At 45.6% G+C, this 16,453-nt stretch overlaps 1 protein-coding gene across 1 annotated transcript in view; it reads left to right on the forward strand.

Annotated features, from left to right (window-relative positions):
* The window catches only part of MPC1 (mitochondrial pyruvate carrier 1), a 71,247-nt gene that overhangs the window by 15,237 nt on the left and 39,557 nt on the right, over positions 1-16,453 (forward strand). Inside the window, exon 3 of the mRNA XM_030198078.1 lies at positions 13,211-13,307. Within this exon, the coding sequence (XP_030053938.1) occupies positions 13,211-13,307 (97 nt within the window). The remainder of the gene's footprint in view (positions 1-13,210; positions 13,308-16,453) is intronic.

Below are 16,453 nucleotides of genomic sequence, written 5' to 3' on the forward strand. Positions count from 1 at the left end.
AGTACCGCTTGCGGTACCGACTGCGGCCGCCTCCCAGGAAGACTCCCCGACGACGTCGGTGGAGGGAGCTTCGCCGGTGTTGGCGAGGGAGTCTACCTCTTGACGCTCCCACCGTGGCCGTGTTTCCACGGAGTCGAGTCGGGCACGGCTTCAGACACAGGTTTGTGAACTTGTGTCTGATACCGATGGTGAGGCCTCGTGGGAGGAGGAGGAGGACATCAGATATTTCTCTGACGAGGAGTCTGATGGCCTTCCTTCTGATCCCACTCCCTCCCCTGAAAGGCAGCTTTCTCCTCCCGAGAGTCTGTCTTTTGCGGCCTTTGTCCAGGAGATGTCTATGGCCATCCCCTTCCCGGTGGTTGTGGAGGATGAGCCCAGGGCTGAAATGTTTGAGCTCTTGGACTATCCTTCTCCACCTAAGGAAGCGTCCACAGTACCCATGCATCATGTCCTAAAAAAGACATTGCTGGCGAACTGGACCAAGCCTCTAAGTAATCCCCACATTCTCAAGAAGATCGAGTCCCAGTACCAGATCCATGGGGACCCAGAGCTGATGCGCACGCAGTTGCCTCACGACTCTGGTGTGGTGGATCTGGCCCTAAAGAAAGCTAAGAGTTCTAGGGAGCATACTTCGGCACCCCCGGGCAAAGACTCTAGAACCTTAGACTCCTTTGGGAGGAAGGCCTACCATTCTTCTATGCTCGTGGCCAAGATCCGGTCATACCAGCTCTACACGAGCATCCATATGCGGAACAATGTGCGGCAGTTGGCGGGCTTGGTGGACCAGCTCCCTCCTGAGCAAGCCAAGCCGTTTCAGGAGGTGGTCAGGCAGCTGAAGGCGTGCAGAAAATTCCTGGCCAGAGGGGTATATGATACTTTTGATGTTGTGTCCATGGCCGCTGCTCAAGGTGTGGTGATGCGCAGACTCTCATGGCTGCATGCCTCCGACCTGGAGATTAGGATCCAGCAGCGGATTGCGGACTCCCCTTGCCATGCGGACAACGTTTTTGGAGACACCCCCCTTGTAGAGGGTAGGCTACAAAGTAGAGTATATTTATCAGATGGCTAAATTGACTGCAATACGGAAAGGCTTACTAGCGATGTTTCAAAAAATTTGGGACCCATATGAGAAGAAACGAGAGGGAATCTGGCTGCCAGTGGGGGGAGATGGAAAAAGGAGGGGGGAGGGGAAATCTGGAAGAGATGTGAAGGTGGAAATTTATATTGCTTGTTTGTTATGATAAATGACGTCATGTTGATGTAAGCAAGTTCTTATTTGACTGTATGGTCATAGCTGTTTCCAGTTTTTTGTAAAATAAAAATCAATAAAGTATGTTTAAAAAAAAAAAAAAAAAAGAAAAAAAAAGAAAGTCGAACAGGTGGTAGAACAGCTCCACCAGCGGGATACCGCTTTCGACAAGTTCTTCCGCCGGCAGCCTTCAGCATCTACCTCCTCAGGTAGACGTTTTTATGGGGGAAGGAAGGCTGTTCCCTACTCTTCTGGTAAGCGTAGGTACAATCCTCCTTCCCAACAGCCTGCGGCCCAGGCTAAGCCCCAGCGCGCTCGCTCTCGTCAGCAGCGTGCGCCTCAGCAAGGCCCCATGGCTCCCCAGCAAAAGCAGGGGACGAGCTTTTGACTGGCTCCAGCAGAGCATAGCCGACATCAACGTGTCCGTGCCGGGCGATCTGCCGGTCGGGGGGAGGTTGAAAGTTTTTCACCAAAGGTGGCCTCTTATAACCTTCAACCGTTGGGTTCTCCAAATAGTCCGGCAGGGATACACCCTCAATTTGGCCTCAAAGCCTCCAAATTGCCCACCGGGAGCTCAGCTTCCAGCACAAGCAGGTACTTGCAGAGGAACTCTCCGCCCTTCTCAGCGCCAATGCGGTCGAGTCCGTGCCATCCGGGCAAGAAGGGCTGGGATTCTATTCCAGGTACTTCCTTGTGGAAAAGAAAACAGGGGGGATGCGTCCCATCCTAGACCTAAGGGCCCTGAACAAATATCTGGTCAAGGAAAAGTTCAGGATGCTTTCCCTGGGCACCCTTCTTCCCATGATTCAGGAAAACGATTGGCTATGCTCTCTGGACTTGAATGACGCCTACACACACATCCCGATATTGCCAGCTCACAGGCAGTATCTGCGATTTCAACTGGGCACACGTCACTTCCAGTACTGTGTGCTACCCTTTGGGCTCGCCTCTGCGCCCAGGGTGTTCACGAAGTGCCTGGCTGTAGTAGCAGAAGCGCTTCGCAGGCTGGGAGTGCATGTGTTCCCTTATCTCGACGATTGGCTGGTGAAGAACACATCTGAGGCAGGAGCTCTGCAGTCCATACAGATGACTATTCGACTCCTGGAGCTACTGGGGTTTGTGATAAATTACCCAAAGTCCCATCTTCTCCCAGTGCAGAGACTCGAATTCATAGGAGCTCTGCTGGATTCTCGGATGGCTCGTGCCTATCTTCCGGAGACGAGGCCAACAATCTGCTGTCCCTCGTCTTCCGGGTACGAGCGTCCCAGCAGATCACAGCTCGGCAGATGTTGAGATTGCTTGGCCACATGGCACGCCTTCACATGCGATCTGCTCAATGGACCCTAGCCTCCCAGTGGTTCCAGGCTGCTGGGGATCTAGAGGACGTGATCCACCTGTCCACGAGTTTTCTCAAATCCCTGTATTGGTGGACAATTTGGACCAATTTGACTCTGGGACGCCCCTTCCAAATTCCTCAGCCACAAAAGGTGCTGACTACGGATGCGTCTCTCCTGGGGTGGGAAGCTCATGTCGATGGACTTCACACCTAAGGAAGCTGGTCCCTCCAGGAACGCGATCTGCAGATCAATCTCCTGGAGTTAAGAGCGGTCTGGAACGCTCTGAAGGCTTTCAGAGATCGGCTGTCCCACCAAATTATTCAAATTCAGACAGACAACCAGGTTGACATGTATTACATCAACAAGCAGGGGGGCACCGGATCTCGCCCCCTGTGTCAGCAAGCCGTCAGCATGTGGCTGTAGGCTCGCCGTCACGGCATGTTGCTCCAAGCCACATATCTGGCAGGCGTAAACAACAGTCTGGCCGACAGGTTGAGCAGGATTATGCAACCTCACGAGTGGTCGCTCAACTCCAGAGTAGTCCGCCAGATCTTCCAGGTGTGGGGCACCCCCTTGGTAGATCTCTTTGCATCTCGAGCCAACCACAAGGTCCCTCAGTTCTGTTCCAGACTTCAGGCCCACGGCCGACTGGCATCGGATGCCTTCCTCCTGGATTGGGGAGATGGCCTGCTGTATGCTTATCCTCCCATACCTCTGGTGGGGAAGACTTTGTTGAAACTCAAGCAAGACCGAGGCACCATGATTCTGATTGCTCCTTTTTGGCCGCATCAGATCTGGTTCCCTCTCCTTCTGGAGTTGTCCTCCGAAGAACCGTGGAGATTGGAGTGTTTTCCGACCCTCATCACCCAGAACGAGGGGGCGCTTCTGCATCCCAACCTCCAGTCTCTGGCTCTCACGGCCTGGATGTTGAGAGCGTAGACTTTGACTCCTTGGGTCTGTCAGAGGGTGTCTCCCGTGTCTTGCTTCCAGAAAAGATTCCACTAAGAGGAGTTACTTCTTTTTATGGAGGAGGTTTGCCGTCTGGTGTGACAGCAAGGCCTTAGATCCTCGCTCCTGTCCTACACAGACCCTGCTTGAATACCTTCTGCACTTGTCTGAGTCTGGTCTCAAGACCAACTCTGTAAGGGTTCACCTTAGCGCAATCAGTGCATACCATTACAGTGTGGAAGGTAAGCCGATCTCAGGACAGCCTTTAGTTGTTCGCTTCATGAGAGGTTTGCTTTTGTCAAAGCCCCTCGTCAAACCTCCTCCAGTGTCATGGGATCTCAGTGTCGTTCTCACCCAGCTGATGAAACCTCCTTTTGAGCCACTGAACTCCTGCCATCTGAAGTACTTGACCTGGAAGGTCATTTTCTTGTTGGCAGTTACTTCAGCTCGTAGAGTCAGTGAGCTTCAGGCCCTGGTAGCCCAGGCCCCTTACACCAAATTTCAACACAACAGAGTAGTCCTCCGCACTCACCCTAAGTTCTTGCCGAAGGTAGTGTCTGATTTCCATCTGAACCAGTCAATTGTCTTGCCAACATTCTTTCCCCGTCCTCATTCCTGCCCTGCTGAATGTCAGCTGCACACATTGGACTGCAAAAGAGCATTGGCCTTCTATCTGGAGCGGACACAGCCCAACAGACAGTCCGCCCAATTGTTTTTCTTTTGATCCCAACAGGAGGGGAGTGGCTGTGGGGAAATGCACCATTTCCAATTGGCTAGCAGATTGCATTTCCTTCACTTACGCCCAGGCTGGGCTGGCTCTTGAGGGTCATGTCACGGCTCATAATGTTAGAGCCATGGCAGCGTCAGTGGCCCACTTGAAGTCAGCCACTATTGAAGAGATTTGCAAAGCTGCGACGTGGTCATCTGTCCCCACATTCACATCTCATTACTGCCTGCAGCAGGATACCCGACGCGACAGTCGGTTCGGGCAGTCAGTGCTTCAGAATCTGTTTGGGGTTTAGAATCCAACTCCACCCCCCTAGGCCCATTTTTTATTCTGTTCCTGGCTACACTCTCAGTTAGTTGGATAAGTTGTTAGGTCAATCTCAGTTATGTCCTCGCCATTGCGAGGCCCAATTGACCATGTTTGTTTTGAGTGAGCCTGGGGCTAGGGATATACCCCATCAGTGAGAACAAGCAGCCTGCTTGTCCTCGGAGAAAGCGAATGCTACATACCTGTAGAAGGTATTCTCCGAGGACAGCAGGCTGATTGTTCTCACAAACCCGCCCGCCTCCCCTTTGGAGTTGTGTCTTCCCTTATCTTTGTCTTGCTACATACGGGACTGACGAACACGAGCCGGTTCGGGCGGGAAGATGGCCGCGCGAGGACTAGCAAAGGCCTTTGCTTGTGAAGTTTCCGATTGGAGGGGGCTGCCGTGGACGTCACCCATCAGTGTGAACAATCAGCCTGCTGTCCTCGGAGAATACCTTCTACAGGTATGTAGCATTCGCTTTCCCCTGATGGGACATGCGTGTGCACACAAGTTTGTGCATGTGCGATGGTTCCACTGTTGGGAAAGAATGTGCCCTCTTTCTGAAATAGTGCACCCTCTTTCCACATAGTGTGCAGTATTTCCAAAGAGTTTGCACTTTATGAAACAAGAAATTTGTATTTATTTGTTTTCATTTAGTAACATGCAACATAGGATATGTTGTAAATTACAGCCTGTTCCTGTTTTTGCCCTCTTGGTGCTACTGGTTTAATCAGGACAGTGGCCTAGGGGACCCCAAGCCTGGCTGAATCTGAGGGAGGTATAACCTCCCCATTTTCTGCCCTGGGCCTGATTGCAAGCAATTTTCAAGCAGCTTGATAATTTGCCCATGAGCACCAGAAGGAAACTGTTTTGCACAGTGCAGGTATTAAAGCAAAGATTAGCAGTAAACTGGAGAGAGTGAAACTTTGTTTAGCATTTAGCTCACATCTCTGGTAGTTAAAGGTGAGATGTCCCCAGAGGGCTTACAATTGAATCTGAGGCAATGGAGGGTTAAGTGACTTGCCCGAGGTCATGAGGAGTGTCGTGGGATTCAAACCCTGATCTCTCTGGTTCATAGCCTGCTGCTCTAATCACTAGGCTGCTCCTGCACACACGGGGTATGTTGATCATATGGCATACCCTGTCATAGGAGCAAGCTTCATTACTGGCACAGTATATGCAAAATTAACTCATTTGGAGACCACTCATTGGTGGTATGTGATGTTGGTGTAATAGGGCAAACTGACTAAATATTCCAAGTGATTCACTATTGTGAGTGGTATACATCCAAGAGTTCTGACAGAATTCAAACGTGAAACTGTAGATATATCAGCAACTTGTAACATATCATTAAAATTCTGTGGCACTTGAAAATTGGAGGGTGGCCAATGTAGTACTAATTTTTAAAAAGGGTTCTGGGGTGACTCTGGAGAAACTATAGACCATTGAGCTTATCTGTGCCAGGTAAATTGGTAGATACTATTCTAAAGAACAAGATTATTTATTTAATATATAGACATTGTTTAATGGAACAGAGCTGGTATGAATTTAGCCAAAGGACGTTTTACCTCACCAGCTTGCTAGATATTAAAAAAAATTTTTTTAACTGTTTTTCAGTAGTGTTGAGACACAATAACAGATTTGATGTACAAGTAATTTTGAATTGATTGAAGATGTCACAATTTTTTTCATGTAATTTTGGAGGTTTTTTTAATTTGATATAATATTTAGTGGAACAGAAGCATATGGGTCTTGAAATCTTAGAATTTAAAAAAAGAATAAAAGGATTCCTTCAGTTGTGGAATACTGTCTCTAGCTGACTAAAATGTCTCACCTGGCATACGCAAAATTGACACATTTAGAATTTATAATCTGGAAGTAAGTGCAGCAGGCTTGCACAGCTCTGTCCTTACTGTATGGAGGAGAGGACCTGCCTCCGTAACATAGTGCATCTATGGGTGGGCTATGGAGAGGACCTGCAGCTGCGACTTTGTGACTCTAGTCACTGTGAGGCAATCTGCTGCTGTAACCTGATGTGGTCCCTAGTTGGGCTGTGGTGAAGATGTACAGCTGTGATCAACCATGACCCAGTTAATGCTGTGAAGAAATACTTGGCTTGTCCTCAGGTGAGGCCATAGGGAAGCTGGGTGAAGAAGAGGCTAGTAAAGAAGGGAAACTAGTCATTTTTCTAAGAACAAATAAATAGTTTTTGTAGACATGCATTTTTTTCAAAGGTATGGAAGCCTTAAAAGCTTTTCCTGACATAACTCCAGAGATTTGTTTCCCTTTTTGTGTCCTGACAGGTATCCCATTATCTCTTAATACAGAAATGATGTTCGATTTGTTCCCTACTTTGCCTTTCTCTTGTCTGTCCTTTTTTTTTTTTTGCCTTGGTGTACAGTGTTTTAACTATGTGCAGTTACAAACAAACTCATGTGTGTACCACTTTGATGCTATTTTGGGCGATAGTGCTGTTTAACAAATCCATTAAACAATTTTAAAATAACTTCCACTCTGTAATGCTGCATGAGCCCCCCTAGTTTTTGTTTGTTTAAAGACTTTTATGATGTCTACATTTTAAATAAGATGAAAAAAAGCTGCAACATCTGTCCCACAGTTGTGGGTTCTGAGAGAAAGTTTCATCAACTGTAACAGGTATTCTTTGAAGTTCGCCAGTCTGATGTTGGTGTTCCAGGCATATTTTTATAAATCTTTAAGAAATCTGAACATACATCAATTCAGCAATAACAGACTGGTGTAACAGCTAAATTTTGTGTTTCGGAGCTCACTGGACACAATACCTGACATCTGTCTTCAATAGGAAGTGATAGAGTAGGTCTCCTACACTGTTTTTATTTTTCTTATTTACTTACATTTTATATTGCATTATCTAAAGCTACCTTTTGCAGTGTACAAAATGTCCATAAACAGTATCACAATAGTAACACCACAGCACATAGTACACCCCAGCTCACCTCTCCCTAAAGTTTCAAGCGCCTCCTTAAAAGTACCCAGTTCCTTCTCATTCCTTGGGAAGTACATGGCCACTACTGTTGTGCCTGAACAGAGAGAGACCTATCCCTGTGTCTTGTCTCTCCTAAAATATACACTTGGTATGCACGACTTGTCGATCCACCTGCAAGTGCATCCTGGAGCGTTTTATTTGTTTACCACCTGTTCAGAGCACTTTTCAGGGTGGTTTACAATTTATATCTTAAACATTCTAAAACAGATTAGAGACACAGGAATTACAAAAGTAAAGAATAAAATACATTAACAATAGTGGATTTAGACACACATCAACCTGACCATCAAATAGTTCTGTACAAGGCCTGTCTGATGCCTTGAGTACCATTGTAAGAACCTTGTATTGGATGCAGAATTTAACAGGTAGCCAACGAAGTTGGCTCAAATCTGGAGAGTTCTGAATTCCAAAGCCCCTTAATTTTGTCACTGTATTCTGCACCATTTGCAACCAACACATCCTCCTGTGGCAGCCCCACGAAAATATTTAACATTAATCCAACTTCAGTATTACTAGTGCCCTTGTAGTCAGTGCTAAATTCTGCTTATAGAGAGAATGGCCGTAATTGATAAGTTGTAGAACCAGGGCTTTTTTTTGAGGGGGTACTTGGGGGTACTGAGTACCGGCACCTTTTCCTTTGCTAAAATTGACCCATGGTCCCCAAGTTTTAATGAAAGAGCTCAGGCTCTACACACCAATTCTGCCTTGTCATAGATTCTGTGACTGGTTGCAGGGGGCCTGGCTATTGTGGGGTGGGTCCCTCAGTGATCACCCCACTCCTGAAGGGTGGCCTGGCATTTGAGTACCGGCACCATTTTTGCTAGAACAAGAAAAAAAAAGCTCACATCACTCTCAAAATATTCTCGCAACTGTAAACCCAAATCCAACCAGATCCTCAAGTTGCAGCAGGACCCTTTAGGGCTAAGTCATATCTATTCCCCATGAGGAAAGGACACCAGATAACCACAACTACTTAGTCTTCAATTTTAACCACATAGTGGGGAACTAGTGACATGACATCTATGTTTCCCCCATAAAATCGGGTATCAGCAGTTGCATATCAATATATACACAAAGTTCAGCCCAGCCTTATGCATGGCAAAACAGACTGAAAGGAGGTATAGGTTGAACAGATTAAGAGAACAAAACCAATCCCTGAGGCACACCCTGAGCCAAGGGCCAAGCTTTAGAAAATACATTCCTCACTCACCATCTGACTTCTGTCCAACAAATAAGACTCAAACCCCAGCAGTACTTCACTACCAACACCCACCTTGGAGATCCATTGTACCAGTGGTCTCTGACTCAAGGTGTCAAACACCATATTTACATCCAACAACAGCAAGACACCTAGCTGGCTACTATCCAGCACAACAGTTGATAAGCCACAACTTTCTCAATCTTTCCTAGAAAGGGTAGGTTAGAGGCAGGCTGACTAATTCTCAGGCTGAGATGGGTTTAATGATTCCTTCCTTTTTGTCTATACCAGACCAGTTAAGAACGAATGGATTATGTCCCATCTACTGGTGGATGGAGACAGAGAAAAAAAATCCCAAGAGCTTCACCCTTGAAGAGTATTGTGCAGATTGGAATGTTCAGTATTTTCTCCTAGCAGATGGTGGATGGATCACACACCTCATTCTTGGTGCTTGTCCCTGACTTATTTCCCAACTCACAACGCTATCGAAGTTTTGTACACAAAATCCACTATTTCAACCTGCCATCTCCCCAGCTCTTCCCGGACTAGATTCAGCTCCCTCCAGACCTGCTTGCTGGGACATTCCTGATGCCTCTGTGCCAATAAACACAGTTGTCTAAGAAGATGCCTCTGAGCCAGCTCCTTTTTCTTACGTGCTCCCCATTTTACCAAATGTCCCCTGACCACTGCCTTAAGCGCATCCCACACAAAACTATCATTAACTGTCCAGTTATCATTATCGGCTAAATAAGAATGAATTGCTCCGTAATATCCTCACACACCTCTTGGTCCCTTAGTAAGTATTTATTCAATCTCCAGAACCCAGGAGGATGCGTAAAACCTCTCAACTGAAACTCTAACCACACCAGGGAATGATTGGAAATACATATAGTCAATTTGTGTATTTGTAACCTGACCCCACAACTCTCGCTGACACCACAAATGATCTATTCTAGTATAGGTTCCAGTTGGGTAGGAATATATGCTTTCGAAGTTGGGTGATACAACTGCCAACTAGCAAGCCCAATCCCTTCATCAAGTTGAGTAACGCCTTCCTATATGTCCTATTATACTCGCTCCTTCCTTTGGAAGTACCCCACACTGCATCTGGTGCCAAGTTAAAATCCTCCCCCCCCCTCACGACAACCACCCCCTCACAAAAGTCTGAAGTGGTGTTTTAAGACTTCTAAAGGAGGAACCCTGCTTCACATTGGGAGCATATACATTCCCAGTAACCGTAGGACAGCACACCAGCAGGGTTTATATATGTCCTCAACTACAAAGGAACATCTAGCATGCGCTAAAATGGCCAACCCTCACTCCCCCCCCCCCCCCCCCTCCATTGACACACATGTACCACAGACCACAAACTTTATGGGATAACAAAAGATCTCAAATCTGTCTCCTGCAATAGAGTAATATCCCACCGCAAAAGTTTCAACTCATTAAACACAATACTACGCTTTCCTGCATCATTTAACCCATTTACTTTCCAAGACCTAACCCAGATACCAGTTCCTACTTTTCCCCTCCCCCTTCCCCCCCCACCTCTGAGGAAGATGAAAAGGGATCTGAGGAAGCTAGAAGAATGGTCTAAGGTTTGGCAATTAAAATTCAATGCGAAGAAATGCAAAGTGATGCATTTAGGGAGTAGAAACCCACGAGAGACGTATGTGTTAGGCGGTGAGAGTCTGATAGGTACTGAGGGGGAGAGGGATCTTGGGGTGATAGTATCCGAGGATCTGAAGGCGACGAAACAGTGTGACAAGGCGCAGTGGCCGTAGTGAGAAGGTTGCTAGTCTGTATAGAGAGAGGTGTGATCAGCAGAAGAAAGGAAGTGTTGATGCCCCTGTACAAGTCGTTGGTGAGGCCCCACCTGGAGTATTGTGTTCAGTTTTGGAGGCCGTACCTTGCGAAGGATGTTAAAAAAAATGGAAGCGGTGCAAAGAAAAGCTACGAGAATGGTATGGGATTTGCATTCCAAGACGTATGAGCAGAGACTTGCTGACCTGAACATGTATACCCTGGAGGAAAGGAGGAGCAGGGGTGATATGATACAGACGTTCAAATACTTGAAAGGTATTAATCCGCAAAAAAATCTTTTCCGGAGACGGGAAGGCGGTAGAAGGAGAGGACATGAAATGAGATTGAAGGGGGGCAGACTAAAAAAAGATGTCAGGAAGTATTTTTTCACGGAGAGAGTGGTGGATGCTTGGAATGCCCTCCCGCGGGAGGTGGTGGAGATGAAAACGGTAACGGAATTCAAACATGCGTGGGATGTGCATAAAGGAATCCTGTGCAGCAGGAATGGATCCTCAGAAGCTTAGCCGAAATTGGGTGGCGGAGCAGGTGGGGGAAGAGAGGTTGGTGGTTGGGAGGCGAGGATAGTGGAGGGCAGACTTATAAGGTCCGTGCCAGAGCCGGTTATGGGAGGCGGGTCTGGTGGTTGGGAGGCGGGAAATACTGCTGGGCAGACTTGTACGGTCTGTGCCCTGAAAAAGGCAAGTACAAATCAAGGTACGGTATACACATGAGTTTATCTTGTTGGGCAGACTGGATGGACCATGCAGGTCTTTCTGCCGTCATCTACTATGTTATGTTACTATGTTATGTTTTAAGATCACCACCATTGAGTACCAGAGCTTATTTATCTCAACACCTTCCTCCACGCTCATCCATCCACATCATTCACACTATGGCAGAAACTCCCATATATATTCCCCATGCAGTACCAAACAGGAACTGAATCAGCCCTTATCCAGTCTGTAGCAAATCAGCAAGTACTTATCCAGTGCTCCCACTCTCTGAGATCCTCTGGAGAGGGTGCCCGAAACTCCTTGGCATTTACTCCGAGATCTCAGTGCTGGTAGAGAGGCAGGTCCAGTAGACTCCTCATGAGCATGCAAATTAGAACAACCCAATTCTTTCAGCACTTGCAGATCCAGGATGGCAAACCCCTAGCCACTTGTGATCTTCCAAACCCTCCTCACTTGACATCACTCCAAATTAGGCTAACATTTTCTACGTGGAAGTCTAACTGAAAGCATAACACTTGATAGACCATGGTACCACTGTCTTCCAGAAAGCAGTCAATCCAAACCGAAGCTGGAGTTAGTGCAGTGGACTGAGAACCAGAGAAGCCTGGTTCAGATTCCACTGCTGCTGCGGCTGCTTGCGACATTGGGCAAGTCACTTAACCCTCCATTGCCACAGGTACAAACGTATGTTATGAGCCCTTCAGGAACAGGAAAATACCTATTGTACCCAAATGTAACTCAACTTGAGCTACAACTGAAAAGGGTATGATGCAAATCTAAATTTAAAAAAAAATCCCCCCACCTGAAAGGTAATCACTTCCAAAATGTATCCTCCCATGTGCATTTCTCCTTCCTCTTGCTTCCTGAAGCCTATGCATTTATCCCTCTTTCTGCATGAAGCCCACATCGTCATACCCAACTGCAAATGTTTGTAAGGTTGCAGTTAACAAATCCAAGCACAATTATCCTATTAAACTCTGTTACCTCCCCAGTTTTCTGCAGCATATTTATCATTTGTGCAACAGATGTATCCAGTGCTGTATAAACCAGTAACGCCCATGCTCTCCTGTGCTTCACATGTTACCAACAGCTAGTCTCTCAGCCAATCCTGATAGTAGGTGCCGCATAAAATTCAATAATTTCTTAAAAAGAAACCCAATTCCCACTCCAACTGAGAGAAGTGGTAGGTGGGCACTTCCATTGGCTCATTGAGAGCATCAAGGAACATGAGGAATCTAAGAAAAAAAAAGTTGCGTTGACTTCATTCTCTACCTCAGAATTGAAGGCATGGGATCAGCCATTCTCTGTACAAAGACTGGGATGAAGGTGTCTGATGCACTCAATAGTAATTAGGTCTGGGCCAGCAACAGTTCTGTTTCCATTCCGGTGACAGTGGGGGGAGGGGGGGAGGAAAAATTTCAAAAATGTTGTTCTATGGCTATGATTGCCAAAGCCACATTGCATGCTCACAAGTTGTTCACTAAAGCTTAGCTCAAGTTATCTGCAGTAGGGCCCATTTTATTCCTGTGGGACCTGTTGCAGATAGCTCGAGCTAAGCTTTAGTAAACACCCCTCCCCCCCCCCCCCCCCCAAGAGTTGTTTTTTTTTTTTTTTTTTATATAAGGATCTGGAAAATGCCTATATTAGTATTATCAGAATGATGGCATACATGTGACTGACTTAGTGATAAACTGCTGTCTTCAAAGAACACCTGTTACAAATAGCCAACATAATTTTTATTAAGACTTACCAGTTTGGGATAGATTTTCAGGTTGCATATTATTATCAAAGGAGGTATTTTAAACACAATTCTGAAATGTTTGCGTCTCTAAAAAATGTTTCAGCCATACAGTTAACTGTATTTTCTCTGCTCTTATTACAGCACTTTTGGGGACCAGTGGCCAACTGGGGACTCCCCATTGCTGCTATCAATGACATGAGCAAATCACCAGATATCATTAGTGGGCGAATGACATTTGGTAAGTTTTTTATGAAGTAGAAACATTAACAAGCATAAAATACTCTTATTTCTTTCTTATTCATTAAATTTTGTCCATGACACTGACATTTCTGGAAGAAGAGGGTGAGATCTATAAATAGTAATTAAACTAGTAAAAAAGCCCCGTTTCAGATGCAAATGAAACTGGGGCTAGCAAGGTTTTCTTCTGTGTGCATGTGGGAGTGTGTGTGTCCCTGCCCTCTCTCCCTTCCCCTGTGCTGTCTGTCCTCTCTGTCCCCTCCCCCCTCGGAGTCGAGTCCTTCAGTGTTAAGTTTCCTGCTGTGCTTGTGTTACAGAGATAGTGAGGGCTTCTGCCCTCTCTCCCCTCCCCCCTCTGAGTCCTTCACTGTTACAGAGAGAGCGATTTGATTACGTGCTTTGCTGTGTTTTCCTTCACTGTTTGTGTTACAGAGAGAGCGAGGGCGGGGCAGACACTCATGGGGAAACTGGATATCTCTCCCCCTTCACACTTCCGGCGGGAGGCTTCATTTAGAATGTTGGTGGTGCCTTTTATATATAGAGATGTTTTAATGACATGGTTTTGAAGGAAATAACACAAAAAAAGCACACAGGCCTTCAGGACTGGAACAATTTAAGAGATCTTTAATTCAAAGACATGACACGGGCTGTGTTTTGATGTACAAAAGCCTGCTCCAGGGTCTAACGAAAAAGCAAAAAATCACATTTATAAAAATGAATCATATTAACATAGGGGGTCTTTTACTAAAGATTAGTTCAAGTTATCAGCAGGAGGGCCCATTGGAATAAAATGGGACCTGCTGCTGATAACTCAAGCTAACCTTTACTAAAAGACCCCCTAGTAAGTGACAGCAGATAAAGACCTGAATGGACCATCCAGTCTGCCCAACAGTCACATTCATTCTCAATTCTAGATTAAATCAACAATGAGCGTGATGTTATATACTTGATCATGGTCTTTCTCTGTTGTTTCTGGGACATAGCCTGTAGAAGTCCATCCAGTTCTGTCCTTATGTTCCAACTACTGGAGTAGCAGTCAAAGCCTATCCGAATCCGTCTTGCGTTTGCGGCATACAGACCTTAAGTCTGCCTGGCACTGTCCTCGTGTTCCAAATTACTGGAGTTTCCATTGAAGCTCTCTCCATCCCATCCAGATTGCTATATGCAGGACTCAGACCGTACAAGCCAGCCCAGGACTGGCCTTAGTTGATAACAGCCAGAGTTGCCATCTAAGTAACACTTGATATGCAAACACATATGCAACCCTTTAAATTTTATTTTTTTATACCATACATTTTCTATTTAGAGATCCTCTGTGTTCATCCCACAACATTTTGAATTCCGCCAGGTTTTTTTTTCTCCACCACCTCCCTCTGCAGGGCATTCCAGGCATCAATCACCCTCTCTGTGAAAAAGAATTTTCTGACATTACTCCTAAGTCTACCACCCCGCAACCTCAATTCATGTCCTCTAGTTTTACCATTTTCTATTCTCTGGAAAATATCTGTTTCTATATTAATGCCTTTCAAGTATTTAAACGTATGTATCATATCTCCCCTGTCCCTCCTCTCCTCTACAGTATACATATTCAGGTCTTCCAGTCTTGTGGCGCAATCCCCATATCATTTTTGTCACCTTCCTCTGGACCAATTCAAGTCATACTTTAGCAAGATATGGCCTCCAAAACTGAACACAGTACTCCAGGTGGGGCCTCACCAATGACTTGTACAGGGACATCAACACCTCCTTTCTTCTGCTAGTTACACCTTTCTCTATACAACCTAGCATCATTCTGGCTACAGCCTCTGTCTTGTCACACTTTCATCGCCTTCAGATCCTCAGATACGATCACCCCCAAGGTCCCTCTCTCAGTCAGTGCATATCAGCCTCTCACCGCCTAACACATGTATTTTCCTTGTATTTCAGACGCCCTAAGTGCATCACTCCGCACTTCTTTGCATTGAATTTTAATTGCCAAACATTAGACCATTATTCTAACTATTGCAGATCCTGTTTCATGTTTTCCACTCCCTCCAGTATGTCCACTCTGTATCATCCGCAAAAAGGCAAGACTTATCTTCTACATCAGTACATAAGTGTTGCCATACTGGGACAGACCGAAGGTCCATCAAGCCCACCATCCCGTTTCCAACAGTGGCCAATTCAGGTTAAAAGTACCTGGCAAGAGGGGAGGAAGGGGGGTTTAAAGTTATGGGAGGGAAGGAGTTGGGGAAAATTATAATGTTCATAAAGACTGAAGTATTGTGTTGGAGAACTTGACCCGTGTACTTAGTGCTCTAATGCAATAAGCTCTGTGCATTGTATTGGTCTTGAGACCATTATTCAGCTATGTATCATTAGGTCGCCACATCACTAAAAGAATTGTATTATGTTCAAATGGTTTGTAATGCGATGTGGAAGATGTGTTCTTTTTCAGGTTCTGTGCATTATTATTCAATAAAGACTTCATAAAAATTAAAAAAAAAAAAAAAAAAAAGTACCTGGCAAGATCCCAAAACAATACAATACATTTTATGCTGCTTATCCTAGAAATAAGCAGTGGATTTTCCCCAAGTCCATTTTAATAATGGTCTGTGGGCATTTCCTTTAGGAAGCCATCCAAACCTTGTTTAAACCCCTCTAAGCTAACTGCTTTTACTACATTCTCTGGCAGCGAATTCCAGAGTTTAATTACACGTTGAGTGAAGAAACATTTTCTCAAATTTGTTTTAAATTTACTACTTTGTAGCTTCATTGCGTACTCCCTAGTCCTAGTATTTTTGGAAAGAGTAAACAAGCTATTCACATCTACCCGTTCCACTACACTCATTGCTTTATAGACCTCTATCATATCTCCCCTCAGCTGTCTTTTCTCCAAGCTGAAGAGCCCTAGCCGCTTTAGCCTTTCCTGTTAGGGAAGTGGTCCCATCCACTTTATCGTTTTTGTCACCTTTTTCTGTACCTTTTCTAATTCCATTATATCTTTCTTGAGATGTAGTGACCAGAATTGAACACAATATTCAATGTGCGGTCGCACCATGGATCGATACAATGGCATTTATAACGTCCTTATTTCTGTTTTTCATTCCTTTCCTAATAATACCTACATAAGTACATAAGTATTGCCACACTGGGTCAGACCAAAGG

This window comes from Microcaecilia unicolor, chromosome 3 (genome assembly GCF_901765095.1).
Source record: "Microcaecilia unicolor chromosome 3, aMicUni1.1, whole genome shotgun sequence".
In the NCBI taxonomy this organism is placed as follows: domain Eukaryota; kingdom Metazoa; phylum Chordata; class Amphibia; order Gymnophiona; family Siphonopidae; genus Microcaecilia; species Microcaecilia unicolor.